General features: G+C 44.1%; 1 protein-coding gene across 1 annotated transcript in view; it reads left to right on the top strand.

Moving 5' to 3' along the window:
• Positions 1-27,759, top strand: part of CTNNA3 (catenin alpha 3) — a 1,539,787-nt gene that overhangs the window by 918,545 nt on the left and 593,483 nt on the right. Inside the window, 1 exon segment of the mRNA XM_025205567.1 lies at positions 7,476-7,568. Within this exon segment, the coding sequence (XP_025061352.1) occupies positions 7,476-7,568 (93 nt within the window).

Below are 27,759 nucleotides of genomic sequence, written 5' to 3'. Positions count from 1 at the left end.
TTCCCTACAACTGCATTGCGCCACCCCTATAGCATGGCTGAAATTGTAGAGGCCCTAGCTCTGGGGCAGTCTGCCTTGGAGTGGCCCTCGCCCTAGCCCAGGCCTGACTGAACTCAAAGGTCTGACTCTGGAGTGATCCCAGTAGATGGATTGCTCCACAACTAAGATACTGAAATGATGAGTCGGACAGACAACTATGGCATATCTTCCATTGGCTCTGCTGCAGTCAGGAACTTGGAGCCCATCTCCTTGGTGAAGTTTTCTATGAACAAGGAACACTACTTTTGGCTTTTAACACAGTTGCCTACGCTTTGGGGCTTCCATAGTTTTTCCCCTCACCTGGTTCTTTTCCTACCACACCAAGTTATGGAACAGCCTTTCCATGTGGAGTAGTGTGGAGGAAAAACCCAACCTAGCTGATTTTAAAATGGTACTTGATAAATTTGTACATGGGATTACAGGATATGGTTCCTGCAGTACAGGGGCACAACTGAGTGACACAGGAGATACCTTTCAATCTCATGTTTCTATGTAGTTGTTCCTTCACCATATCCTTTGGAGGATCCTTTTCAACCATCTTTATCTTTCTGTGGAGATTCCACAGCATACTCTTTTCTTTTACCTTTGTGTTTAATTTCCATAATCAGATCTGCAACCAATATCTTTTTGTGCATGTGTAGTCATCAGCTCAAGCTCAATCTGGCTAAATCAGATCTTTTAATTACAGCTAGACATTTTCTCCCCCAAAAGAGTAATACATTTGTTAAAAAGGAATGCCTCTTCACAGCCAGTCAACTATGTATATTATGTTATGTATAATTACATTTCTTTGCAATGATTACTATGAAGTTAATAATTTTTCTCTTTTTTCATCATCTAAATAGTAAAATAATATTCACAGATATTAGATAGTATAATGTACTTATTCTATCGAGTGTGCAATTTTTTCCTAACTTTTCTTCAGTTATATATGGTGGTTATTTTTGCTGTAAAAACTTTCTTTTATTAAAAAGATACAAGTGCCATATAGTTCAGTACATGTGTCATTGTTCAGGTAAGGTCACTATTTTTGTTAGATTTGAAGATAGTTCACAAAAAGTTTAGGGAGAGAAACATTTTTATTAAAATCATATATAACATGTCTCTATAGCAGGCCCAGGTCCCAGAGAGAGCCCCCTGGTAGCCTGGCAGTGCCTGCCACTCTGGTACTTGGATTTCTCCTTTACTTAAACTGCCATGCTTGTTATGTTGTTTGAAGGAAAAAAAGAGTAGAGGCTGCCCAAAAGTGCCAGGGAAACACTGGCCTAGCCCTTCTAGATCTACCAGTGACTTTGGTAACCAAATCCCTTAAGGGCTACATCCATGGTCTCTGACCACTCTTACAGCCAGCCCACGCCTCACAGGTGTTACCAAATGTTTATTTTGGTGGTCCCTCAGCTGTCGGTCCAACCTTGAGCCTCTCAGGGCCCCTGTGTCCTAGCTGATGTCTAGCCCTGCTTGTGCCTCTCTTGCTGTGGTTCCATTTCTCCTGGGCTTTGGTCCTGCACCTCACAGCTTTGCCTTCATCCCTGTAGAGCTCTGGGTCTGCCCTTCCAGTCTCTAGTCTCACCCTTCCAGGGCTCTGAGTTCAGCTCCCAAGGGCTCTAGGTTCACTCTTCATGAGTTATGGTCTCACCCCTCCAGGTCTCTGATCTTGCCCCTCTCAGGCTCTGGGTTCACCCTCCAAGGGCTTGGAATAACCATGTCCCTATCTGGCATCTTTGGGACTTCCACCTCCCCTAGCAATCCCAAGCCCAGTAAAACCCAGGCTATAATGCAAACTATAAGCACTCTGTCTGCATAACAAGCCTTGATTTCCTTCCTTGTACACCTCACCTCAGGCAGATCCTAGTCAGTTATTTAGCCCCAGTCCTATTAGTATAGAACTCCTTCCCTGACAGCCTTTTAGACCACACTGCTTCCCTAGCTCCAGTTGAGGCCTTATATGTTGCCTAAGACCTGCCTCTTTTGGTCACATGGCTTCTCAGCTGCCCACAGGTGTTTCTACTTAGACTGGTTGCCCTCCAGAACAGCTCACAGTGGCTAGGCTAGGAGCTATTGCCATGTCCCAGCTATCCCAGTTTGGCTCTGCCCCATGCTATTAATGCACAGCAGCTAGCTCTGCAAAGCCACTGTGTGGCCCAAGCTGCCTCAGCCCTAATGTACTTTGCAGCTCACTTTTCAATAGACACTCACAGCCTCTAACACCCTGGCAGCTTATTCTCTTGTAGTTCATAAGAAGCCATCTAGCCCGCTTGGAGCTCTCCATACTTCTGATTCTTCCTTAAAGTAATAAGGAGGCTCTGTCTTCCTGTTACAGTCCCCTCCATTTTTATTTTTAATTTTCTATTTTATTTTGAATGTTTCTATTTCAAGGAGACACTAACTTGAAAGTACTATTTTTACTCAAATCCAAAATGAGGTCCCCCACATCAGCACAGAGGAGCAAAATCTACCCTTATGGAAGAAAGTTCCTTTGAGTCTGAGGAGCAGAGTTGTTGATCGTTCTCTTCATCCTAGAACTTCAGGTGGTTTTTTTCAGATATGATAGGTCTAGACTGCAAAGTACCTTGAAAAAGAAAACTGGAATCTGGAACCTGATTAAACATTTACGAAATGCCATTTTAGAGAGTGGAGGGGGAAGTCTGATATATTTCAAGTAGCCTGTATTACTGCAGCATCCTCTATTACTCGGAGCATCCTTTTGGCTAATGAATTTGTGTCCAAGAATATAGAGTTGCTTTGACCAGATGGGAAATTCCTATTTAATATATACTGAACCTGGATTATCATTTACCAGTATGGGATGGAGTCTCCTAGCCAACCAAAGATGCCAGAAAATATCTAGTTACTGTTACATAGGAAGTTAATATCAGCGAAGAATCTAGAGTACTCTTAAACCAGAAGGCTAAATTGACCAGTTATGGATAAGTACCTTCAACCAACAGAAGCTGCATCATAGCTTCATACTCTTTAAAGTGTATGACCTTGTCTTGGGTTTCACTTCAACCAGCTTTTCTTCAGCCATGGACTTTATTTCATTCCAACAATTGATATTAACCATGTGTGAGAAATTATATATATAACTCTGTAGTCTAGATAATGATTATCAGTTGGACATAAAGGGGATATTAAATAGATATTACAACATGAGTTCTTTAGGCTGCCCAGTATTCTTGATGAATATATGGCATTCTGGGAATGCACATCTTTGTTGGCTGGTATAGGTGAAAGCATCCATGCTGTTTAAGAAGCGTTTGTTAGTATCCCATATCCTTTTAAGTAGGGTGGGAGTTCTCCACATAATTTTGTGGTAGGCTTTCTTATGAGCTGTTTGCATTCAGGATTGGTGAAGTAGTTTATTACCTGTATTACCAACTTGGGGTACACTATGGAAAGTGGAAACTGGTAGAGAAATGCTCATGGCTTGTAGCAGAGCCCTGCCATCAACTTGAAATAATTTTTCATATTTCAATGAGCGTTAAGCCTTTTTCTATCACTGGCACTTCAATTTCTGACCCCTTCAATAGTGAAAGCTAATACTGTAAGGGAAAGTTTGTTTGGGGGTTTATGTGCTGATGGTTGGGGCTGTCACAACGATAACAATTTACTACATATTTGACTTCTTGTCTTGTGGGTAAAGTGTGGCTGTTAATCAAGTCACCTTCCCTAGAAAAAAGGCAGGATGCAACATGGTGTGCTACCTGTGCATGGATAGTGGACACACCTACTCACTTTATTAAACACAAATATTACAGCTTTTCTCATTCCATTTACACTGAAAGATGAACCAAATTCATCTTTCATATAGCTATTTTGACAGCAATTGCAAATACTCAGGAGAAAAGTTGTAAAGCAATAATGAGGTTTATGCTAGAAGGGCCAGTCAATTATTTTCTATAGTGTTCTGACTTTAAAATACTTTTTTGAGTGTGAAATATTCTCTTAAGCCATTATAAAGTGAAACTTTCTGTCCTGTGAATTTTATCCTTTTCCACATTGCAAATCATGTATATAGTAGAATAGGAGCTTAGCTAGTTTCCAACTGTTTACTTGTTTATTTCTTGTCTGTCCTTCTCCATTATCAAGAATTGTCTTTGGAACTTGCCCAGCAGAGGAATGCTTGATGACTGCAGAACCAATAGAGGAAGCGAATTGCCAAAAAAAAAAAATCTTTATCAGTCAAATGTGTTTTAAAAATATCATAGCAGCTGACTTCAGGATGAAAATAGTTATGGATGTTGAAGATCATTCCCTACCAGATTATAACCAGGCATAGTAGGATATTTGAACAGAGAGGAATTGTGCTAGTATCCTCTTTTGTTTTCTGGTATCCTTAATAGATGATATAGTCTATAAGGATGGAGTGCACAAATCATTTCAGCGCTCAGGTAGATGAAAGTTATGCCAGGAACTGGACTGCTACCCAGGCAGTGCAGCCAACAAAATGGAGGGCAAAACAGTGAATTACCCTTCTGCCATCCAGACTTTCATCAAGCAGCCCTTGGCCATCTAAGAGAAGTTGAGTCTGCAGCTTTACAAGTTGTGTTTATTTACAAGTTGAAAAGAGGTTTCCCACCATCAATGTTTACAGTGGATCCTGCTGAGATCAAAACTTCTTTATTTTTAAAGAAATTTCCATGGGCTGTGAAATGAAACTGGAAACATTTAGGAGTATGTGGCAGAGAAATAGAAGCTGAGAGGATTTATTTCAATTTGAAGGAAAACCTCATTGGTTCTTATTGCATTTTTGTTGTACTGTGAAATGTTATTGCTTCAGGCAATGAGGAATTGCTTCAGGAAAAGATCTATAATTTTTGCACTTAACCTTGGTGAATGTTTTCTTTTCATATGTGATGCCGTATAAGTGAAGGTACTATATTTGAAAGGTACTTAAAATATGACACATGGGAAGCTAAGTGTGTGGAAGTCAGCTCATAATTTTACTAATTAGTTCTCAAAATTGACTACTGAGAATTCCAAACTTTCAAATCAACAATAGAAACAATTCTTAATGTGAGCCTTGTTTCACTTAAAATATTACTATGGTGTTACCTTAACGTGTCTAGTTAATGCATATAACATAATATATCTTGTCTAAGAGGTAGCTCAGACAGTATTTGTATAAGTCCAAGTCTACCATCCTAGCAAGAGCTTTATTAGTATTAAAAAATAGGTATACAGTGGCAACAATATACTTTTAGTGAAAGTGGAGCTATGTGGCAAAATTGCTTTGTACCACTATAGTAACCCCTACCTCCCCAATGCTACCCTGACTGCAACCAGCTGTCCTAGTAAAAATGCAGTTTTGCCATACTTTAGGGGAATAATACCACTATTATTATTCCCCTAAAGATACCTTACCTATGTCTGTAAGGTATCACACCTGTTCATGGCAGAACTTTTACACACTGGTCAACTCTTTCAAATGTAGCAGAAGTCCTTTGTTCCTTGGTGTTAGTTTTAAAGTTATAGCCCCAGTTCTTTGTTAAATACGTATCTATCCAGTGATATGGACAAAATCTGGAAAATGTGACTTCCAACCTCTTAGGAACCTAAACACAAATGAAAAAAACCCAACAACTTTGCTATAGGGAAAATGATATTGTTAATGATCTTACTTATACAAGAGGTCAGATTGGACCAGACCTAGTCATGTTTATTTCTGTGAATTTATGAAACTAATTCAATATGTATTTTGTTTCAAATCTCATGATTTTTAAGTTTACCTCAGGACTTCTGAACTGCTAATACAACTACTTATGTTGCCTTAGGCCAGCTAATTATAACTTATGTTTAAAGGGATTTATTTATAGCTGTAAATAGGGGCATACCAAAATTGTGATTTCATGGATTATGAGGAAATTGGGAAATTGGCCAATGCCTGAAAAATCAGTGAAAAAACAAACTTATTGAAAATAAAATTCTGGTTCTCTCAGTCCTCGTGGTGCTTGCAGTCCAACCACACAACCTGCTGGGGGGGAAGGGGGAAGACAGACTGCCAGCATGCAGAGGAGCAAAAATGGCTGCCACCCCACCCCTCATTGCTGATTGGCCGAGAAGGCTGCCTGTCATGTGGCCCTGCCCCTCTCTACCAATCAGCAGTGAGGGGTGGGGTTGCATGAAAGACAGCCCTTGCAATCAGTCAGCAGCAAGGGGCAGGTCCACTAGGGCCCCTGGGGCCCCTTGGCCAATCAGAGGTGTGGGGAAGCCCTGCTGCAATCAGCTGACAAAATGGCAGCTGGCCCTGTGATCTCCCCACTAAATCAACTGTCTGCCTTCTGAAGTTGGGTAGACCCCAATCATAAAGTACTATTTATTATTTTTTATAGAAATATCATCCAGTGCGCTAGGTATATGAATATTAAATAGTTAACATTTTTTCACAGAATCTGGACTATATAAAGCACTATATAAGTGTTAGATATTATATTTAATAATATATATGCATATTTAACTGTAGGTATGCAAGAGTTGCCTAGCCATTATTTTCCAACCTAGACTGTGGTCTGTGTAGTCAGGCTGGATATTAGATAAATATGCTTGGGGCCAGGTCATTTTCCCAAAGCTACTAGTGGATGAAATAGCCTAGGGACATAATGATATTCCCTATGTAGGGGGAATGGAAGACACTATATATAGTGACAAATCTCACAGCCTCACCCCTCCCCATATTTATTCAATTGTCCCAGTCATCTGTTGATACTGCCAGGCACAGCTGTTTCTTCCATATCCAGCTGTGCCTTGTATGCCACAGAACCTTCTGGGGAGGCTTTGCTCCCATAGAAAAGTGGGCTGCAATCTGTCTCCTGATAAACTGTAAAATAAATAACAAGATGTACTGGTATAAGGCACTTCTATATCCATATAGCGACCTCCACTATGAGATATGCTGTTTTAAGTAATCAGAAAAAAATCTTAACCCCCCCCCAACTAAAACAGTTATGCAAATACAAAAACTCTATGTAGAGCAGTTGACAGTACTTGTACCAAACAGACCACTTCAACAATTCTCAAAATGCCAGTCCAGAACAGTTTAATTTAATATTTAGGGCTCTGAATGCAAATAAAAAAAATTGGGTTTATGAATATGAGTCACAAAGTAGTCAACTGAAACCTAATGAAAATTCAAGCTTCCCAACAGGGTTCAATTGGTGACTTTTCTGGAGAAAACCCAGCACCTCTTTATCATTATGCATTGAACCCTAATAAAAGAGAGGTTGTGACATTTTTTTGTTGTTGCTGCTTTTTTTCTGCACTTTGTTTCTCTCATGTTTGCAAGGTATCCATATTCCTTGCTAAAGTAACTTCCCAAAATAAAGCACCATGGATCTAGCATGGACTTCTCTCCATTTAGCAAGGTAACATGTGTGTGTCAGTGTTTGCTTTGATGCTGTGAAAATGAATGCATAGTTACAGAACCTCTTTTGTTTTAGGTGGCTAATCTTGCTTGCTCATTGTCAACAAGTGAAGATGGAATTAAAATCATCCAAATGGCAGCTAATCACATAGAGACTCTATGCCCACAGGTATGATGTCTTTGATTAATTCCTAGCACAGGGCACTTGGGCCTATGTTGTATATCTGTATACAACTAGTATGTTTATTTACCCCTGAAAAATCAGTAAGCAAAGTAAATAAGCAAAGGTTAATTTAAGAACAATTTATTTAACTCTTCTCTTTTTTTCCTGCTTCTAAGACTGTAGCAAGACTAACTAATAATCTGTATTTATGGAGGCAAATTAAATAAAAGTAAAAACAAGCTTTGCTACTTTGCTAGCTATTGCTTTAATTTAACCATCTTTAATCCTATTGCATGTTTTTATTGTGAATTGAAACTTTTACACCATTTGATATATTGAAATGTATATCAGCCTTCTTGGGCTATGGAAGGGTTTCAATTCTGCTGACTGTCTCCACACCATATTTTTGAAGGTTTTCCTTTGGCCAAATAAATGGCATGCTGCAGAACAGCAAGTATATTTCTGGTAGGAATACTAACATGAAAAACAGAATGCATATTCAGTTCATTTGGCTGATATAGAATTAAAATGAAAGTGCAACTTTAAAACTATATCTCCTTTTATAAAAACAAACTATTTTACATTGGGTCTAAATTTGTCAGTGCAAAAGCTATATTGAAGATGATTAGGGCTTCAAGGAAATGCTGAACATTCTTGCCTTATCTCATAAAGTGTTTAAACTATATTTGAAATGAAATTTAAACAACCAAGATTTATAGTATTTCTTTTTACCAAGAGTGAGGGATCTATTCTTTCCTCAGGGCTCATTCCAGGCTTATAAATGTTGAAAGTGCATCAAGACTAGAAAAAAAGATCAATATGAAGAACAGTATGCAAACTGTGAACATAGCACTTTTAGTTAATTTTTAAATTGCACAGTATATTTTTTATAATTATTTACAATTCAGTGTCGTTCAGTCTGCTGTTTTTACTTCTGTAGGTGATTATTAAACTTGTAAATTCAGTTTGTGGTAGGCCTGTGCAAATGGGGAAGTATTCGATTTAGATTCTGCCGATTTGGAAGACAGTGATTTGATTTGGAGATTCGGATTATTGTCCTGAATCAATTTGGCTGAATCAGCTTTGGAGAGATTCAGTGATTTGGATCAGCCGGCCAGGGGTAGGCACAGCCAGGTGGCTGCAGGTTCTCCCGCAGCTCCTTCAGCTGTGTCTGCCTCTATCCAAGTAGGTGGAGCCACAGGAGAAGCCCCCATGGCTGCCTGCCCAGCCCCAGCCCCAGCCCCAGCCTAATCCTAACACTTGAAAAAAAAAAGCCCTGTACTCACCAGCTACAGGAGAGGTGATTGGGGCCTCTAGGCACTCATGGCAGAGCCACCCCCATACAGCGCAGAGTGGTGGGGGGTATTGAGGATTGCCCCCGTGGCACCCATGCAGCAGCTGCCCCATGGCACAGGTGCAGCACCATTTGGCAGGGTGCCGCACATTGCCTGGTAGCTGAGGCCACTGGGGCTGAGTGCTGCTGAGCTCTGACTGACTGCTGGAGCCGCCCGAGCTCCCAGACAGCACTCAGTGCCCTGCCAAGCTGTGCTGCACCCACGCCATGGGGCAGCTGCTGCATGGGTGGCAAGTGGAGGGGTGATACCTGCTGCCCCCACTGCCCTGCGCTGCGTGGGAGGCTCTTCCATGAGTGCCCAGAGGCCACAATTGCCGCTTCTGTAGCCGGTGAGTGCAGAGCTCTAAAAAAAATAAAAAAATAAAAGCCCCACATTCACCAGCGGTAGGAGCGGTGATTGGAGACTCTGGATGCTCATGACAGAGCCCCTTTATGTGGCACGGAGCAGTGGGGGGCCGCAAGGATTGCCCCCCCCCCCCCTTGGCACCTGCATGGCAGCTATCACATTGTGTGGGTGCAGCATGGCTTGGCAAGGCACTGTGTGCTGTCTGAGAACTGGGGCTGCTGGGGCCGAGCACTGCTGGGCTCCAGCTGACTGCTGGAGATGCCTCAGCTCCCAGACAGTGTATGGTGCCCTGCCAAGCCATGCTGCACCCATACCATGGGACAGCTGCCACGTGGGTGCCAGGCAGTGGGGGGGGGCAATCTCCACTGCCTACCACTGACCCGCACTGCCTCTCACTGTGCAGGGGGCTCTGTACAGGACCCAATTACCACTGCCAGAGCCAGTGTGTGGGGGACTAGGCTGGGCCGGGTGGGGGATGGGGCTTCTCCCATGGCTCCTCCAGCTATGCCTGCCTCTGCCCCAGTGGGGGAAGCTATGGGGGCTCTGCCCTGCTGCCGCTTGCCCAGCTGGCACAAGGGGGAGGGATGCGATGTAGGCGCAGCTTGCTCCAGGTGGCACTAGGGCATAGCCTCCACTCCCAGTGCTACCATGCCCACATCAGAGTTGGGAGTAGGAGCACCTACTTGCTGCCACTTGCCAGCCAGTGCAGGGGATGTAGGATGTGGGCACAGCAGCGCTGGGAGTGGGGGCTATGTCCTGATGCCACTTGCCTCCTTCTGCCTGGAGTGAACTGCGTCTGCATCCCGCCTCATCCCTCCCTCCCCAGCTGGGCAAGTGGCAGCACAGCAGAGCCCCCCTACCCTGCTCCCCAAGTAATGTGCCCCTCCCACCATGGTTGGGCAACTTGTCCCAGCCCTAGCCCCAGCCCCAATCCCTCCCTGCCTTCTCCCCCAACCCCAATAAACTTACCAGCTGGAGGCAGCTGTCAGCTGCCTGTTTAGTCTCTGGCTGCATCTCTGAAGTGGACGAATCTTTTCCAAAGCTTTTCCAAATCAATTCAGAGATTTTACTTGGTCTCCTGATTCAATTTGAATTCAGAGAGTCCCTGAATTGGACCGAATCTCTTCTGAATCTAATCAGCTACCGAAGCTTCTCAAAGCCCTAGTTTGTGGCATGTAATTGATTTTTCTCTGTGGCCATTTAAATTTGTCTGTGTTTGATTTCCCCATAACTAAAACGGGGATAATTTTTATATCTCAGGAATATAGTGGGGTTTCTGAAGATCTCTTTACACAATAAGTGGTACAATTTAATGATGTGCTAATTATTATTAAGTAATCAATCCTGCAAGATTTACCCTTGTTGGCAACCTTCAGAATTAAAAGCAATGGACATTTTACTTCAGTAAAAAATAAGAGAAGCAGATTTAGACCCATACAGCGCTTCCAGACGAGCGTGCATGTGCCTGTTGCCCCATCTCAAACCCCTTTTTTGCAGTATGGGGATATCCAGGGGTCTAAAAAATCTGCTCCATAATACAGCAGAGCAAGGCATGGTTCAAGATCGTGCCCAGAGTCAGTCCTCCAAAAGAGATGCTCTGGTTTTCTCTAAGTGCACAAGAGAGAGAGCATCTCTTTTGTGTTTCTGCTGCCCCCAGTGCTATCCAAGGTAAGTTGAGGGGGGGGGGGCGGTTCGCTTTGCACTGGAGTGGGTCACAGGGCTCCGGTGCAAGAGTGGACTAGCGAGCCACATGGGGCTGGGCCAGGTCCTCACCCCCCTGCAGGTACAGGGGGCAGAGGCGGGAGCTGGCCCTGGGGCCCAGCCCATGCTGAAAGGAGCCAGCGTGGCATGCAGTTCCCGCATGTCGCGCCACGACCTGCCATGGCCGGGCCTTTCCTATAGCTGCAGGACCTGGCCTGGTGCATGGTGAACGTGCGGAGCCAATCCGAGTCCTGCTGGCCCTGGGGCTGCTCTTGCTGCCTGGCAGCTGGGTGGCATGAGCAGCCCCAAGGCCAGCAGAACCCAGCTCAGCTCCACACCGTCCCCGCGCACCAGGCTGGGCCAGACAGCATGAGCTGCGCCAGGCAGGGTTATTTTGCCCCAAGTGGCACAGTTTGCTCCACACCAAAGTGCATGTCCAAGCATGTGCACTGAGGCAAATAGCCCCGGCTCAAATTTGCACCGCTTCTATTTGAGCTGCTGCAAGTGCACGTGCTTGCATGTGTGGACATGCCCACAGGTTGCATCTGCACAAGATGTTTACTGCAAAGCTGACTATTTAGCTCTGCAATAAACATCTCAGTGTTTACACATGTGCCCCTAATAAACTATGCAGCAGGGTAGTATTTTTAAATACGAGTACTATCAGGCTGAGGTGCTCTTTTTGTGTGCAGCAGCACACGTGTAGACGCCAACCTGGCTGACTGGGGAATGAGGGGGCTTCAGTGTGGGGGCTGCCTGCCAGGTAGCCACACAGTGAAGCACCCTCACCCAGCCAGTCCCTCCATAGGACACTGAACCCGGTTGGAGCAGGCTGAACCCCTGGGCCCTATACCAGCTGGGGCTGCTCTGACTGGGCTCCATGTGCTGCTCATGAATAAACTCCAGAGTTGATTGCTCTGGAGTTAATTGTTCACAGGTTTGCATTTAAAGTATGTGCCTGGAAGCAAAAAAAACTCCAGAGCGATAAGCTCCTGAGTTTATTCAAGTACACTAAATGCATGTGTAGATGTGCCCATGGATTATAATAATATTCCATATCATCCTTTATCACAGGAAAAACAAAGTCATAAAGAGGGGAGGAATTCCATGTGAGAATCTCTGTGATGGTTATTCAGTAGGGCCTGGATAAGAAAGCTCTGAATACAAATGTTTGGATCTCTGGAGAACAAAACTGGTATGTTTTACATACAGGCCTTTCTTTATGGAAGCTATATTGCTTGAAGGGAGCCACATTGTTTGGACTGAAATATCGAAAGATTAAATTAAAAAAAAATCCTTGCGGCCTCAGAGTTCTGTAGATTTGAGTAGTAACATTTCCTGGATTTTCATGAAAAATAGGTATAGAATTTACAGGCATCAGAGGAAAATCTTTATATTATTAGAATTCATATTCATTGACTCATAATACATAGACTATCCTGTATTGCAGTTAAACTGTGTAGAAATTATTTTGAACTCTGGTAGTAATGTGTTGTTACTGAAGTGGAGACTATAAGCATACATTTTGAGATGGCTCCAATATAAAAAAAATAAATTGGGAATATATATCAGAACCAATAGATAACATTGCTATTCATGTAATCTTGTTTCTAAATAATGTTGCTTTCAGGATACTATTTGTACAGATTATTTTATAAGAATGTTTAGTGTAATAAATATAATCATTAATATTGGCAAATACTTCACCAAATGAAAAGGCTTACTTTTCTTGTGTCTGGATTTGCGTGTGTGTGTGTGTGCATGCTGAATTATCCTTTTGCTTTGCAGGCTCAATAGAATCCAATACATTATATTGGATGCTACATGCTGATCACCTCTAATTTGTCTTGAATATAGCAAAAATATGACATCACCAGATACATCAAATACTCTACCTGTGCAATGGAAGAAAATAGACATTTGTGGAAATAGTTCCTAATTCAGAATGTGCCTTTGCCTGCTTCCACATTGAACACTCTATTCAGCATCTCTCATTTTAAAGTATTTTGGGTTTCTCTGTAGAAATTCCTTTATGACAGGGGTTAGCAAGGCATGCAAGGCCCTTTTGCTCAGCGTATTATTTCTAGCCTGGGTTCTGGGCAGCTGCTGCCAACCATACAGCTTGGGTTGCTCCCAGGAGGCAGCTGGGAGGCTGCAAGCCCTGCTGCAAGCAGCCATGGGTGGGAGCAGGTACCCAGAGCCTGGGCTGACTGCAAACAGGTGCGCTGGGCTCCAGTGCTCCAGCATCAGCTCCATACACCCAGCAGCTATACATGCACCTCAAAGTAGATGGCAGGAGAGGGTCCTGAGGCAGCACAACCCTGGCCCCTCCCTTGCCATCCGCTCTGGGGCACACATGCAGTTGCCACCAAAATGGAGATAATGCCAGGTTCTGGAGCCTGGTGCAGCTTTTTGCAGCCTGCCTGCTGCAGCTTCCCAGAGCCTGGGCCAACTACAAATAGCTGTGCTGGCTCAGGAGCCCTGGCATCAGCTCTGTACTGCCAGCACATGCATGTGCACCTAAGAGTGGATGGTTCATAGATTCATAGAAGTAGGGTCGGAAGGGACCTTTTTGATCATGAAGTCCGACCCTCTGCCCTGGGCAGGAGAGAAAACCGGGCTCAAATGACCCCAGCCATGTAGACATAAAGCCTCCTCTTAAAGACCCCCAGGGTAGGAGCCAGCACCACTTCCCTTGGAAGTTGGTTCCAGAACCTAGCTGACCTGACTGTGAAGTAGTGCCTCCTGATGTCTAGTCTAAATCTACTCTCTAACAATTTGTGGCCGTTATTCCTTGTTACTCCGGGGGGCACTAGGGGGAACAAGGTCTCCCCCAAACCCTGCTGGTCCCCCCTGGTGAGTTTACAGATGGCCACCAGGTCCCCACTCAGCCTTCTCTTGTGAAGGCTGAACAGGTTCAGGTCCCGTAGCCTCTTTTCTTAGGGTCTGCCCTGCTGTCCCTGGATCATTTGGGTGGCCCTCCTCTGGACCTTCTCAATGCTGTCCACATCCCTCCTGAAGTGCAGTGTCCAGAACTGAACACAGTACTCCAGCTGTGGCCTGACCAGTGCTGCATAGAGGGGGAGGATCACCTCCTTGGCCCTGCTTGGGATGCATCTGTGGATGCACGACAAGGTATGGTTGGCCCTACTGAACATGGGCCCCTCATTGTCGGCCCATGTTCATCTTGGAATCAGTAATGACTCCAAGATCTCTTTCTGCCACCATGATCTCAAGAGGGCAGTTTCCCAGCTTATAAGTGTGCTCCTGGTTCCCACTGCCCAAGTGCAGCACCCTGCACTTGTCAGTATTGAAACCCATCCTATTTTCATTAGCCTACCCCTGTAACCTGTCCAGGTCCTGTTGTAATCTGTCCTTCCCTACTAGCATGCCCACCTCACCCCAAATCTTGCTATCATCAGCAAATTTAAACAGGCTGCTTTTTACCCCATTGTCAAAGTCACTAATAAAGAAATTGAACAGTGTGAGCCCAAGGACCGAGCCCTGGGGAACTCCACTGCCCACTTCCCTCCAGGTCGAAAAAGACCTGTCCACTACTACCCTCTGAGTACGACCCTTCACCTAATTTGCAATCCATCTGACATCAGTGCTGCAGTCACCTAGTTTTTTGATGAGAATGGGGTGGGAGACAGTGTCAAAGGCCTTGCTGAAGTCCAGAAAGACTACATCCACAGCGACACCTGCATCCAATGCTTTTGTGACCTTATCGTAGAAGGCAATCAGGTTGGTCTGGCAGGACCTGCCCCTAATTAAATCATGCTGGTCGAGAAGGGGCTGGTGTTGTGCTGCCTTAGGCCCTTTTCCCACTGTCCACGCAGGCTATGTAAAGCTGATGCTGGGGCTCAAGAGCAGGGGTGGCACCAGTCTCTTCCCAGTGTGGGGTCTGGGCTGGGGCTGGGCTTAGGTGTGCCAGGAGGCTCCACCCCTCCCACTGACACCGCTGCTGCCTGCTGCCTGCCTGCCCTGCACAGCTGATCCCCACCCTGTTCCTGCTCTCTCTGAGCCCAGCCCTGGCCCATCCCCCACACCTGTTAGAGGCTGGTGCTGCCCCTGCCAAGAGTGCCACCTTTGTGGGCTCAGCTGTGTGTGGCAGGTGGGTGGCACTGAGACGGGTGGCTACGGGGGGCTAAGGTGAATTTTGGGGTGGCTATAGACCCTCCTAAGCACCACCCCAGCAGTGTCGGTGTCACTTTTTTACAAGAGGTGCACCACCAAGCTCATGGGGTGCACATGCACGTGGGTGCACCCCCTACGTGTCACCAATGCAATAGGCTATTGAGAATAACATGAAAAGCAGACAGGAAAAATTACAAGAATGTAGAAGAAAGAGAACCCAGATTTCTCCTTGACCTATTTTCTATGTGAGAATCTGGTCACTTTTCCCAAGATCTTCCTGGTGATTTCTCTGTTTTACCTTTCTGCTCCTCTCAATACTCTGGTTTGAAGGTAGAATCCAACAGACCCAAGAGCAAGCCAGCTGCTGACTTCAGTCCATTCCCTATTGTCACCTTCACTCTTATTCATGACACAGCTGAAAAAAAAGTTTAATGATTTCTATTAAAGGCTGGGAGAGCCCAGTCTGAGGAGGCTAGCTGCCAAAGAAAGGTAGTTTCCGGTTTGACTGACCCTGATAGCAGGGGATAAGGCAGCTTGTGTGGCATACCCTGGAGAGGGCCAAAGCCTCCTGATACATGGCTTGGAGCTAGATGGAGATAACGATTCAGGGTGAGAGAAGGACTTTGGGGAGAAAGTCTGGAGTGTCAGCACTCTATGAAAGATCAAGATGGAACCATAACCAGGAGAAGTAGAAGCTCATATTGTGTTTACTTCTTTTTGTGATCCCATCTGGAGTTTTGAGAACTCGATAAAGCTCATTGATGGAAGGGTGAACTTGACAGATTGCTGGCATCTGACCTAAGTGGAAGGGACTGAAAAAGATTATTTAATATGTGGCCCAGAAGTGACCATAGTTTCCAGCCAGCAATTGTAAGGACTTACCACTGTTAAAAGAACCTGGCCAGATACCCTGTGGGGGAGTAGTAATTAAAGAACCCTGGAAATGTTGCCAGGAGCAGAGTTGCTTTGGTTTTGTTATAATTTGTTTTAGGAACAAGATACCCTGAAAAGGAGAAATTTTGGCATAAGTTACTTAAAGGGCTGTGTTGCCTTAATGCCAGATCTTGGAAACTGCTGTTGACTACTGAAGTCCTTGAAGGAAACTGAGGCAGGGTAAATAGTGCCAGTAGGACTGCTGCACAGTCCAGTCCTCCAACACAGTGTGTTCCAGGCTTTTCTCCGAAAAGCAGGAAATGAAAAATGGCCAAAGTTTGAATTAATACTTTTTCATACATGTTATGCTTTTGTGGCAAGACAGTCAGTGTAATATTATAACTTTATGCATGATGAGACCTCTGTTAATCTGCTGCACTGAAGCACAGCTTCAGAATTCCAAAAGCCTCAGGCTAGTGGAAAAAGAGACTGAATGTTTCATTTGCATGCCTATAAATTTAGGTTCTATAAGCCTTTGGCTCTTTTAGCGAGTTTATCTTTTCTCTGTTTTTTTGGGAGATAAATTGAGAACTGCTAAAGGAGAGGAGTATGTAAGGAGTTATTGGGACCCTCCTTTGAATTTAATGCTATCCTTAGGAGTTTAAAAAATGGAACCACTCCATGAACAAATAAAAATGAAAAATTATATCCTATGGTTTGCAGTAAATGTCTATAAACTACTACTCCTTCTCAGCTATGTCTTTGACCTAAATTAGGGTGCTGTTACAGGTTACTTTTAAACCAGTCTAACTCAGTGGAATGTTAGGCAGTGTTACAGTTAGAAGAGTTTCAGAGCAGTCACAGGTTAAGACCTAATACTGTCTTTGACTTGCACAACTGTGACTTGTCCCTACTTGCCAGGCCATCTAGTGCCATGGCTAGGAGCCAGGATTCACTTTCTCCTCTAGGAGCAGAGGCCCAGGGGTTAAGCATGGCAAGAGTATGGAGCCTGGAGAAGCATGCCTCCCTGGGTGCATGGACCCCCACTAGGCTCCATGCTCTCCCCACACTTGGTTCTAGGCATCCCTTTCCCCCATCCCCCCTCAGGAATGTGGGAGGCTGAGGAGTGAAGCCACATGCCACCCCCTACCTCACCAAATTCTCCTGGATAGGGGAGAGCTTCCCAGCTGTGGGGCAAAGGCTTAGCCTTCTGAGGGGAAGGGCTGCATACCTGCCCCCCAGCCCAGGAACCCAAGGTCCCTGGAGCTGGCAGCATGGTGCCATGTGGGCTGTGGTCATACCCTCGGGGGCTGGGCAGGGGTGTTAGCTCGGGGTCATTATCATCTGCTGTACAGTAGAGCTTGGCTGAATTGAAAGTATGTCAGGGATTGAGGGACTGGAAGCTGTGCATCCTGGGATAATGGATGACTGAAAATTCGTCATTTGATCTCCTTGGAGCAGGCTAATAATACCCTAGCTTAAGCTAGGTAGAAGGCTCAAAGATAACCCTTACCTGAAGTGGCATAAATTTAAGACACTTAGGGCATTTTTACTTGAGTAAGCGCTGCAACGCTGGGCACTTTGAAAAACGCTCAGCACTACAACACTTGCAGTTGTATAAATGGCAAAATGTGCATCAACACTGAGAAAATGGCGGCGCACTTTTGAACTAAAACACCTAGGAGGTGCTTTAGTTCAAAAGTGCACCACTGCCGTTTTCACGGTGCTGATGTGCATTTCACTGCTTATATAACTGCATGCAGCACAACGTGGTGCGCGTCAGCCTGCATGTGGAGCAGGATCAATTAATCGAGTCTGCTCAGAAGCGGTGGATCTCTGGTGCGTCACCGAATGAAAAAGTATGTGTAGAAATGCCTCTAGGGTGCATCCCCATGAGTGTTCACATGTGTTTCCCCAGGGACAAATACCAGCAGCACATATTTGTGCCATTGCTAATTGTCCCTGGGGAACGCTCCTGCACTCACACTCTGGCACATAGCAAATTGCCCCAGGTGGGGTAGGCGAGGCTGCAGCCAGAACCTTGGCTCTCCCCAGCAGTATTACCTGGGTTCTTGGGGGCCTCCTAGGGCAACAGTGATGGTGATCCGACCATGCAGAGCCTGGTTGGCAGCTAGAGCTTGCCTCTGGCCGACTAGGCTTCAGTTTCAGGTGGCGTATGCTGCTGCCATGTGTGCCACACTCCTTTTATTCTCCATGCTTTTTTTAGATACTAGGATTTCCCAGTATCTAAGTTTGTTGCCATGCTGCAAATATGCAGTACGGCAAACCGATTGATGTGCATCATGTACATTTTGTAGCACTTCAAAAGCCTTTGAGGTGCTGCAAAGCACATGTTCCCATTTGTGGGGATGCAGACTTAGGCCATGTCCACACAAACATGGATGTTTGGTTCCCAGGGACAATTAGCAGCGGGACACTTTGTGCCACTGCTACTTGTCCCTGGGGAACACCTGTGCCATGTGTTCTCCGGCGTGTGACAGGTTACCTCAGGTGGGGTAGGGAAGGCTGGGGCCAGTGCTGGGCTTGCCCCAGCAGCCTTAGCTGGGGCTCTGGGGGTCTCTTGGAGCTGTAGCAGCAGCAGTCCTGCCATGTGGAGCCTGACTGGCAGCTGGAATGTGGCTTTGGCTGGCCAGGCTCTGGTTCTGAGTGGCATCTGCTGCTCCTGTGTGCACTGCTTTCCTTTTTTTTTGGCATGGGAACCCCTTTGCTGATCCCTTGCAGTGTGGAGAGCAGCTGAACATGCAGTATGTGGATGCTTATCTGGACATGGCCTTAGAGGGTACTTGGCACAGTTTAACACTCTTTAATATTTGGACCTTCCCGCTTTCAGAATAGTTTAAAGGCAAACTGTAACATCAGCCTTAGATAAAAGGATATTTTTAGAACCAATTCCTGAATTAAACTGGAATATTTGTAAAGACCAATTTTACACTGTAATAATTTTCCTTTTCCAGAAATCACTCATATCTGCATAACATAGATGATAATAATCAGACGCTTTCACTTACAAAAAATGGAAAAACAGTAATGAATTGGGCAGTGTATGGAAGCTGCTATTTGTACTCATGTTTGATATGACGTGAGAGCCAGTGTTCATGTTCAAATATGTACACTGGCTCCTAAAAGCTGAGCATATTGAGAATAATATGTCTTTTTCCTAGAGAAACTTCCTCTTATTGAAATGTGTTGTATTTCACTGGACAGTTCTCTAGACCCAAAAATTAGGTGCCAGGGGCTAGTTACTCATCCTCCTCTTCAGTGTTAAATGTTGACAGATTAAAGATTAAATCTATTCTAAAAAGACTCTGCAGGGGGTGAATGATGGGTCAAGGTTGATAATTTACTACTTGCACCTCTTGTTAGAGCTCCCTGTCATGAGAAGTCTTGTAAGAACTCCCTGTCAGGCCAGATGGTCTGACAAGTCAGCTTCTTGGGCAGGATGTGCTGCCAGACACGCCTTACAGATTGATAAACAGCAGCACACAATATGCATTAGGCTGCGTACATACAACCAACAGGTATATTCTGTAGAAACCAACTTATGTGCTAATTGGTTGAGAACTAATATCTGGCAGAATACACTCCACTGAAATTGCTGCACTGACTGACATGAAAGTTACTCCCTCCTGGCACTCACCTGAGCCCTAGATAGGGACTCTGCTACACCTAGCAAGGGAGAAGCTTTCACCTGTTCTTTTTCCCTCATTTTGGCACAGTCACTCAGCACAAGTCAGTTTGTCTTTAAGTAGTAACAAAACAAAGGATGATTGTCCAGATTTTCAGACACAAAAGACAGGCATCCAAATCCCCTTGACTTTGTTGTCCTTATGACTTTTAACGGGGGTAGGAGTCCATTGTTTGTGCCTTGGAAAATAATTCCTGAAGTCTATTTAATTTTTCTTTTTATGTAGTTTGAGTGGGTAGATAGCTGATCCCAAAAAGAGGAGGGTTTTTTTTTCTTCTTTGCCTATAAAACTTTTGTAATATTGTTCTTGAAAATACATAAGTTGCAGCACTCCCAAGTCTATGGGCATGTGGCTTACTTTTCAGACGGAAGTTCCAAGGATATATTTGAGGGGCAAGCATATCTAACAGTCAGAGGACTCAGCTGAAGTCAAGTCCTAAAAGAACCACTGTCACTGCATTTTGGCTTCAAGCTCATCCTGGAAAAAAAAAATCGGGGTTGATGGTCTAAAGCTCTTTGTACAGCGTCTTACAAGTGCTCCATGCTAATATATCTATTAAACTTAAATGCGAGTTCTGTGCACGGAACGGGGGACGAATAATCCACAACACACTTACAGACTTGACAGTGCTATGCTTGCCAGCACCACAACTGAAAGAGACCTCGGGGTTGTGATAGACCACAGAATGAACATGAACCATCAATGCGATTCCGTAACTGGCAAAGCGAATCAAACACTGGCATGCATCTACCGATGCATCTCAAGCAAGACCAAGGATGATGTCCTTCTGCTCTACATGGTCTTGGTGAGGCCACAGCTAGAGTACTGTGTCCAGTTCTGGGCACTGAACTTCAGGAAGGATGTGGAGAAGCTTGAGATAGTCCAAAGGAGGATCATACACGTGATTACAGGCCTAGAGAGCAGGTCATATGAGGAGAGGCTGAAAGACGTGGGACTGTGCAACCTGGAGAAGAGAAGACTTAGAGGGGACTTGGCAGCCTATAAGTACATTAGGGGCATACACTAGGGCCTGGGGGAGCATCTGATCACCAAGGTAAGTCAGGGAAAGACAAGAAATAATGGACACAAACTGATTGGAGATCACTTCAGATTGGATAGAAGAAAAAACTTCTTTATGATTTGAGTGCCTAGGGTCTGGCACAGACTCCCCACAGAGGTGGTACAATCACCTACCCTAGAGATCTTTAAAAAATTTCTTGCTGGGGTTATCTGACTCCAACAGCCTTTTCTGTCCAAGTGCAGGAGGGCTGGACTCGATGATCTCATGAGGTCCCTTCCAGCCTCTTACATCTATGAATCTATGAACACTTGCAGGTTCAGGGTTTTATTACTTTAAAGTAGGAGGAATGAGATGACCTGGAATGAATTACGTGGTTATCTGTGAGAGCACTGTCTCTTTCCACAGCCTTCATAATTAGTCTCTTTCTTCTATTGATTTTTGTAAACATTCAATGTATCAATTTCTCAGTCAATTTAATGTAATTTTTGCCTTTTCTCCTTCGGCAACTTCTGTCCACTTTTGTTAGCATGTAGTGCCAGCTCTAACAAATTTTTAAAGATGGAAAAATGGGTGGGACTGGAGCGCACAGGCATTCTGGCCCCGTACCTGGAGAGCTATGTAGATAGCTATGTATATAGATCAGTGTGATGCTGCGGCTAGTAAAGTGAGCAGAATGCTGGCTTACATCCATAGATGCTTCACAAGCAAATTCCAGGATGTCATTCTCCCATTGTACTCAGCCTTGGTGAGGCCGCAGCTGGAGTACTGCATCCAGTTTTGGGCTCCACAATTCAAAAGGATGTGGAGAAGCTTGAGAGAGTCCAGAGAAGAGCCACACACATGATCAGAGGTCAGGAAAACAGACCTTACGACGACAGGCTGAGAGCTATGGGACTCTTCAGCCTTGGAAAGTGCAGGCTCAGGGGTGATTTGATGGCCACCTATAAGTTTATAAGGGGTGTCCACCAGGATCTGGGGGAATGTTTGTTCACCAGAGGACCCCAAGGGATAACAAGGTCGAATGGTTATGAACTCCTGTAAGACCGTTTCAGGCTGGACCTAAGGAAGAATTTCTTTACCGTCTGAGCCCCTAAGGTCTGGAATAGCCTGCCATTGGAGGTGGTTCAAGCACCTACTTTGAACACCTTCAAGAGAAAATTGGATGCTTATCTTGCTGGGATCCTATGACCCCAGCTGACTTCCTGCCCCTGGGGCAGGGGGCTGGACTGGATGATCTTCTGAGGTCCCTTCCAGCCCTAATGTCTATGAAATCTATGAAATCTAGATGCCTGAAGGGGAACTCTCCAACCAGGAAGCTGAAGGACTGCTTCTTGGATCTCCCCAGCCATAGGGGAACTGTTAGAGAAGCAGGAAGACTGTCATTAAGCAGTGGGAAAAAGCAAAAATGGTTTAATCAGTCCTTAGGGTTCTGGATTTGTGCACAGTCTGGGAAGCAGATATGCCATGGGTAGAACTGTTTTGGAGCCTCGGCTAGTTTTTTTCATTTTATTTCATATGTTTCATGTATATTTGGTATTAAAAATCATGTAATATATTAAAATATTTTTTTAAAAATTAAAATATGTACTCAAGTTAATTAATACATGTACAAAATTATTCCCCTGACATATAGCATTTTTAGATATATTCATAGTTTAACAGTTTTATGCTGCTATGGATTTTTAGAGTTAAGAGAACCTCCATTTTCCATGTATTTACTTTTATATCAGAGAAAGTCAATCATGCATTTTGTTCTTTTCTCTGGTACATAAAATGGGTGGGGAACTAAGGAATCATTTTATTAGTCATAAAAACTGTTCACCAGTATCATTTTAACAACCACAGTTGTTTTATTCTCTTGGCTGACATGACTGGGCAGCACCTCATTCTATCTGCCTAACACTTATTTTTTTTAAATGCAGCTGTCTTCTAGGACAGATATAATAAAGGGAAAAAGGTAAATCAGTAAGTTCTCAACCACCTGCTTTATAAAGATATAAAACAGATGACAGTGTGTATCTAACAATATCAATATTTTTTTCTAAGTATCATCTCTACACTTCCAATAAAGATATTAATTAAATACATATATTATTGCTTTAATAATAATTTGAAAAGTGAAACAATAATATTTTGGTATAGCAAAACCAAATGTTTTCACTCAATTTTTCAACCCTTTTTATTAATATTTGTTCATGCTGTTCTTAAAATCAATGATCATTTTTCTATTAACATCAGTACATGCAGGAGCCTACTTTAGTGTTGTAAATCCTCAGTATTTTTCTTAGTGTTGTTTGTGAAAACATAAAAAATAATATTTTGGCATTGTAATAGACACTGTTTAAAGGTACTGTTACTTATGTCCTCATGATAATTTATTTTTTCCCAGATAATATTTCAATCTTCCCTGCACTGATGTTCCCTTCCACTTTTGAGTTACTGAATTTCATTATTCTACTCTTACTTTTTGTGCTGATGTCAATAAATAAAACATTTAAAATCAAATCTGTTCAAAGGCTGATCTTGGAACTCCATTAGTAGCTTTATTCCTGCCTAATACTTCCTTTTTCAATAAATCTACTGTCATCTTCCCTTTAGCGGGTTTCTTATCCATCTTGAAACTTGTGTACTAATCCCTTCTTTTCTATCTTAATTAATAACTTCCCAGCTTGGCACTATATCAAATATTTTACTGAAGTCCAGTTAGACTAGATCTAATGCATTTCTCTTGCTTAGAAAATCATAAAATCATAGAAAATTATGGATGGAAGAGACGTCAGGAGATCATCTAGTCCATCCCCCTGCTCAAAGCAGGCCTATTCCCAACTAGATCATCCCAGCCAAGGCTTTGTCTAGCCAGGTCTTAAAAACTTCCAAGGATGGAGAGTCCACAACCTCTCTGGGTAACCTGTTTCAGGAGAAAACAGACAAAGGGTGCTGGATTTCAGCAAGAGAGGAGGTGCAGGCAGGAGACCTGCAGCAGGAGGGAAGTGAGGAGACCACTCCATGAAGGCTAGGATTAATCAATTCCAAGTGGAAATGATTCTATGTTTACAAGCAGTTAGAGGATTAAGGGTTCAATGGAGATAAGGAGCCCAGGTGGTACTAACTTTGAGTTTAGTGTGGTGAGCTGCTAGCACCTGCACTTTTCCTTTGCTTTGAGTGCTTTACCTGTTGCATATTGGCAGTTTATCTCCTGAAAGCACTTTATGGGTAGGCAGACAGTGCTATGACAAAATGGCTATGGCTTCAATGGAGATAAATGCAGGGTGCTGCACCTGGGGAGAAGGAATCCACAGTATACATGCAAGCTGGGGAGCTCCCCCCTTGAGAGCAGAGGCAGAAAGGGATCTTGGAATCATTATCGATTCCAAGATGAACATGAGCCGCCAATGCCAGACCGCAGCCAGCAAAGCCAACTGCACCTTGTCGTGCATCCAAAGATGCATCTCAAGCCGGTCCAGATAGGTGGTGCTCCCCCTCTATGCGACATTGGTCCAGCCTCAATTGGAGTACTGCGTCCAGTTCTGGGCACCGCAGTTAGAAGGATGTGGCCTGCCTTGAGAGGGTCCAGAGGAGGGCAACCTGCTTGGCTGGAGGGCAACAGGGCAGGCCCTATGAGGAGAGGCTGAGGGACCTGAACCTGTTCAGCCTCAGCAAACGGAGGCTGAGGGGGGACTTAGTGGCTGCCTACAAATTCATTAGGGGAGATCAAATAGGAAGTCCTATTCTCCCCAGCAGCACCTGGGGTGACGAGGAACAATGGCCAGAAGCTGCTGGACAATAGGTTCAGGTTAGAGATTAGGAGGCACTGTTTCACTGTCAGGATGGCTAGGATCTGGAACCAACTTCCTAGGGAAGTGGTTCTCACTCCTACCTTGGGTAAATTAAAAAAGAGGTTGGATGAACACCTGTCTGGGGTCACGTGATCCCAGCGTGTGCTCCGGCCAGTGGCAGGGGGTTAGACTAGGTGTGATCTATTTAGGTCCCTTCTGACCCCAAACTACTATGAAACTATGAAAATGAGCACTTAGCATATGGGTAGAAGGACATAGTCCAGTCAGTGGTAAGTGCACCTTAGAGACTAAAAAATGATGTGTCCAATATCAGGCAGCTGAGACTGGGAGAAGACTCCAAGAGGTGGTAGACTTAGTGAATGGTGCAGTGACTTGAATAGCATCAGAACCCCCAAGGACCTGAACTGAAGAGGATTTGGGAAGTGTAGTAGCTGGGCAGAAGCAATATTAGATGCACTGGGCACTTTAAAACCCTTATATCTTCAACAGGACTCTGGGTTAAAGGTAACTCATTGAACTAACAACAAGAACTACACCCCAAAGGGGTTCATTTATATTTTATTATTATTTCAAGGGGAAAGACTGTATATTCCTCTTATTGACATTGGATGGGACCTATTATTATCATTGGGGTGGCATAAGGATGAGGTGTGAGGGGAGGTTGGAGCCTCAGACTCCTATAAAACAAGAGTCTATCAGTTTCTGGATGATGGACTTGGGACTTTAATAACTGGATTGAAGACCTCCTGGTTATAAGAACTACAAAGCGTGGTGATCAGATTTAATCAGAAGACAGCTCTGAACTCCAACACTAAGGAAGCATGATGTCTTTTGTATGAGAAGAGACATTTCCAAGTAATTAGTGAGGTTGGTGATGAGGCCCAGAGGGTGCACTAATATCTAACCTAAATTTCCCTTGCTGCTCCTTGTTCTGTCATCTGCCACCATTTAGAACAGTCTAGCTTCATCTTCTTTCAAACCCCACTTCAAGTAGTTGAAGGCTGCTATTAAATACCCTCTCAGTCTTCTGTTCTGTCAGTTAAATAAGCCCAGTTCCCTCAGCCTCTCCTCATAAGTCATGTGCCCCACCCCCCTCACCATTTCTGTTGCCCTCCACTGGACTGTCTCTAATTTTTCCACTTCCTTTCTGTAGTGAGGGGCCCAAAATTGAACATAGTACTCCACATGTGGCCTCACCAGTACTGAATAGAGGGGAATAATCACTTCCCTTGACTTGCTGACAACACTCCTATCAGTCCAGCCCAGTATGCCACTAGCCTTCTTGGCAAAAAGGGCACACTGTTGGTTCATCTTCAGCTTATTGTCCACTGTAACCCCAGGTCCTTTTCTGCAGAGCTGCTGCTCAGCCAGTCACCCCCAGCCTGTACTGTAAACCTCCAATTTGTCTAGGTCACTCTGAATCCTAACCTTATCCTCCAGCTTGGTATCATCTGCAAACTTGCAGAGGGTGCACTCTATGCCATCTCCCAGGTCATTGATGAAGATATTGAACAAAACCATCCCCAGGACTGACCCCTGGGGCACTCCACTTGATACTGGCTGTCAACTAGACATCAAGTCATTGATTACTACCCTCTGAGCACAATGCTCCAGCCAGTTTTCTACCCATCTTACAGTGCATTTATCCAGCCCATACTTCTTTAATTTGCCTGTGAGAATGTTGTGGGAGACTGTATCAAAAGCCTTGCTAAAATCAAGGTATACCACATCCACTGCTCTCTCTGCATCCACAGAGCCAGTCATCTCATCATAGAAGGCAATCAGGTTGGTCCAGCATGACTTGCCCTTGGTGAATCCATGCTGACTGTTCCTAATCATGTTTTTTTTTCCCCAAATGCATAGAAATGGATTCCTTGAGGATCTTCTTCATGATTTTTCCAAGGACTGAGGTGAGGCTGACCAGTCTGTAGTTCCCAGAATCCTCCTTTTTCTCTTTCTTAAATATGGGGACTATATTTGCCCTTTCTCAATCATCAGGGGCCTCTCCTGATCACCATGAGTTTTCAAAGATGACGGCCAGCGGCTCTGCAATCACATCAGCCAACTGCCTCAGCACCCTTGGATGCATCCTATCTGGCCCCATGGACTTGTATATGTCCAACTTTTCTAAATAGTCCCTACCCTGTTCTTTTAGTTATCTTGTCAAACAGTTCTCTTGTCAAACAAAAATAAATTAGTCTGGAATAATCTGCTTTTGGTAAATCCATGCTGCATTTTATTTCATTCATTGTTTGTGTCTTCAATTATTCCTTACTTGAAATTTGTTCTTAAACCTCGCATACTACAGATGCCTGATGAATGAGCTTATAGTTACTAGGAATATTTTTTCTCCTTAATATAGGTTCTATATTTGCCCATCTGAGCCATATAGTACTACTTCCTTTTTATAAAATTTATGAAACATCTTTGCTACTTACCCTGCAATTTCCTATGTCAGTTATTTTAGAATTCTGGACAGAGATGATCTAGTTCAGGGATGGGCAAAATGCAGCCCGCGGGCTGGATGCAGGCCAGCAGACCATTCTATCTGGCCCACGGGGCCCCTAAAAATTTAGAAAATTAATATTTATCTGCCCCTGGCTGCCTGTCATGTGGCCCTTGATGACCTGCCAAAACTCCGCCTGAAATAATTGCCCACCCCTGATCTAGTTCTTCTGGCATGAGCACTTTAAGCTCTTTGAGTTTTGTTTCCACCTCAAATGACGTATATTCCATTTCCCTTAAGCACAGTACCTTTGATTCTATATTCAACATCATTGTCCTTACTGAAATATGAGGAAAAATATATCTATTTAGTTTTTGAGCCATTCCTAAATAATTTTTAATCTGTGCCCCATTTTCACTGTGAGGTTGTTCTACTTCCCCACTGTTTTTTTCTTTCTTTATATGGTTAAGGAACCATTTATTTTTAATTTGTTTTAATATTCTTTGCAGTATCTAACTTGACTTGGCTTTTGGCAATTCTTACTTTATTCTTATGCTTCTTGATCTCTAAGATGCATCATTCTCTGCTTCTCTCTAGGTTCTCCTCTCTTTTTAAACATTTCATGCCTTGTAGGTGGCTTTCTACTTCCTCCTAGTATATTTTAGGTGTTTTTTTTCCATCTGGTTCAATTTAGAATTATAGAAAAATAGGTCTGGAAGGGACCTCAGGAGATCATCTAGTCAGACTCACTGCTCAAGAACCATCCTATATAAGTGTCAGTCTTACCAATTCTTAAAACTACACCAACAAACCTG

Source organism: Alligator sinensis, unplaced genomic scaffold (genome assembly GCF_000455745.1).
Source record: "Alligator sinensis unplaced genomic scaffold, ASM45574v1 scaffold325_1, whole genome shotgun sequence".
Lineage (NCBI taxonomy): Eukaryota > Metazoa > Chordata > Crocodylia > Alligatoridae > Alligator > Alligator sinensis.
The sequence above is the reverse complement of the archived record's forward strand: the minus strand, read 5'-3'. Positions and strand labels throughout refer to the sequence as shown.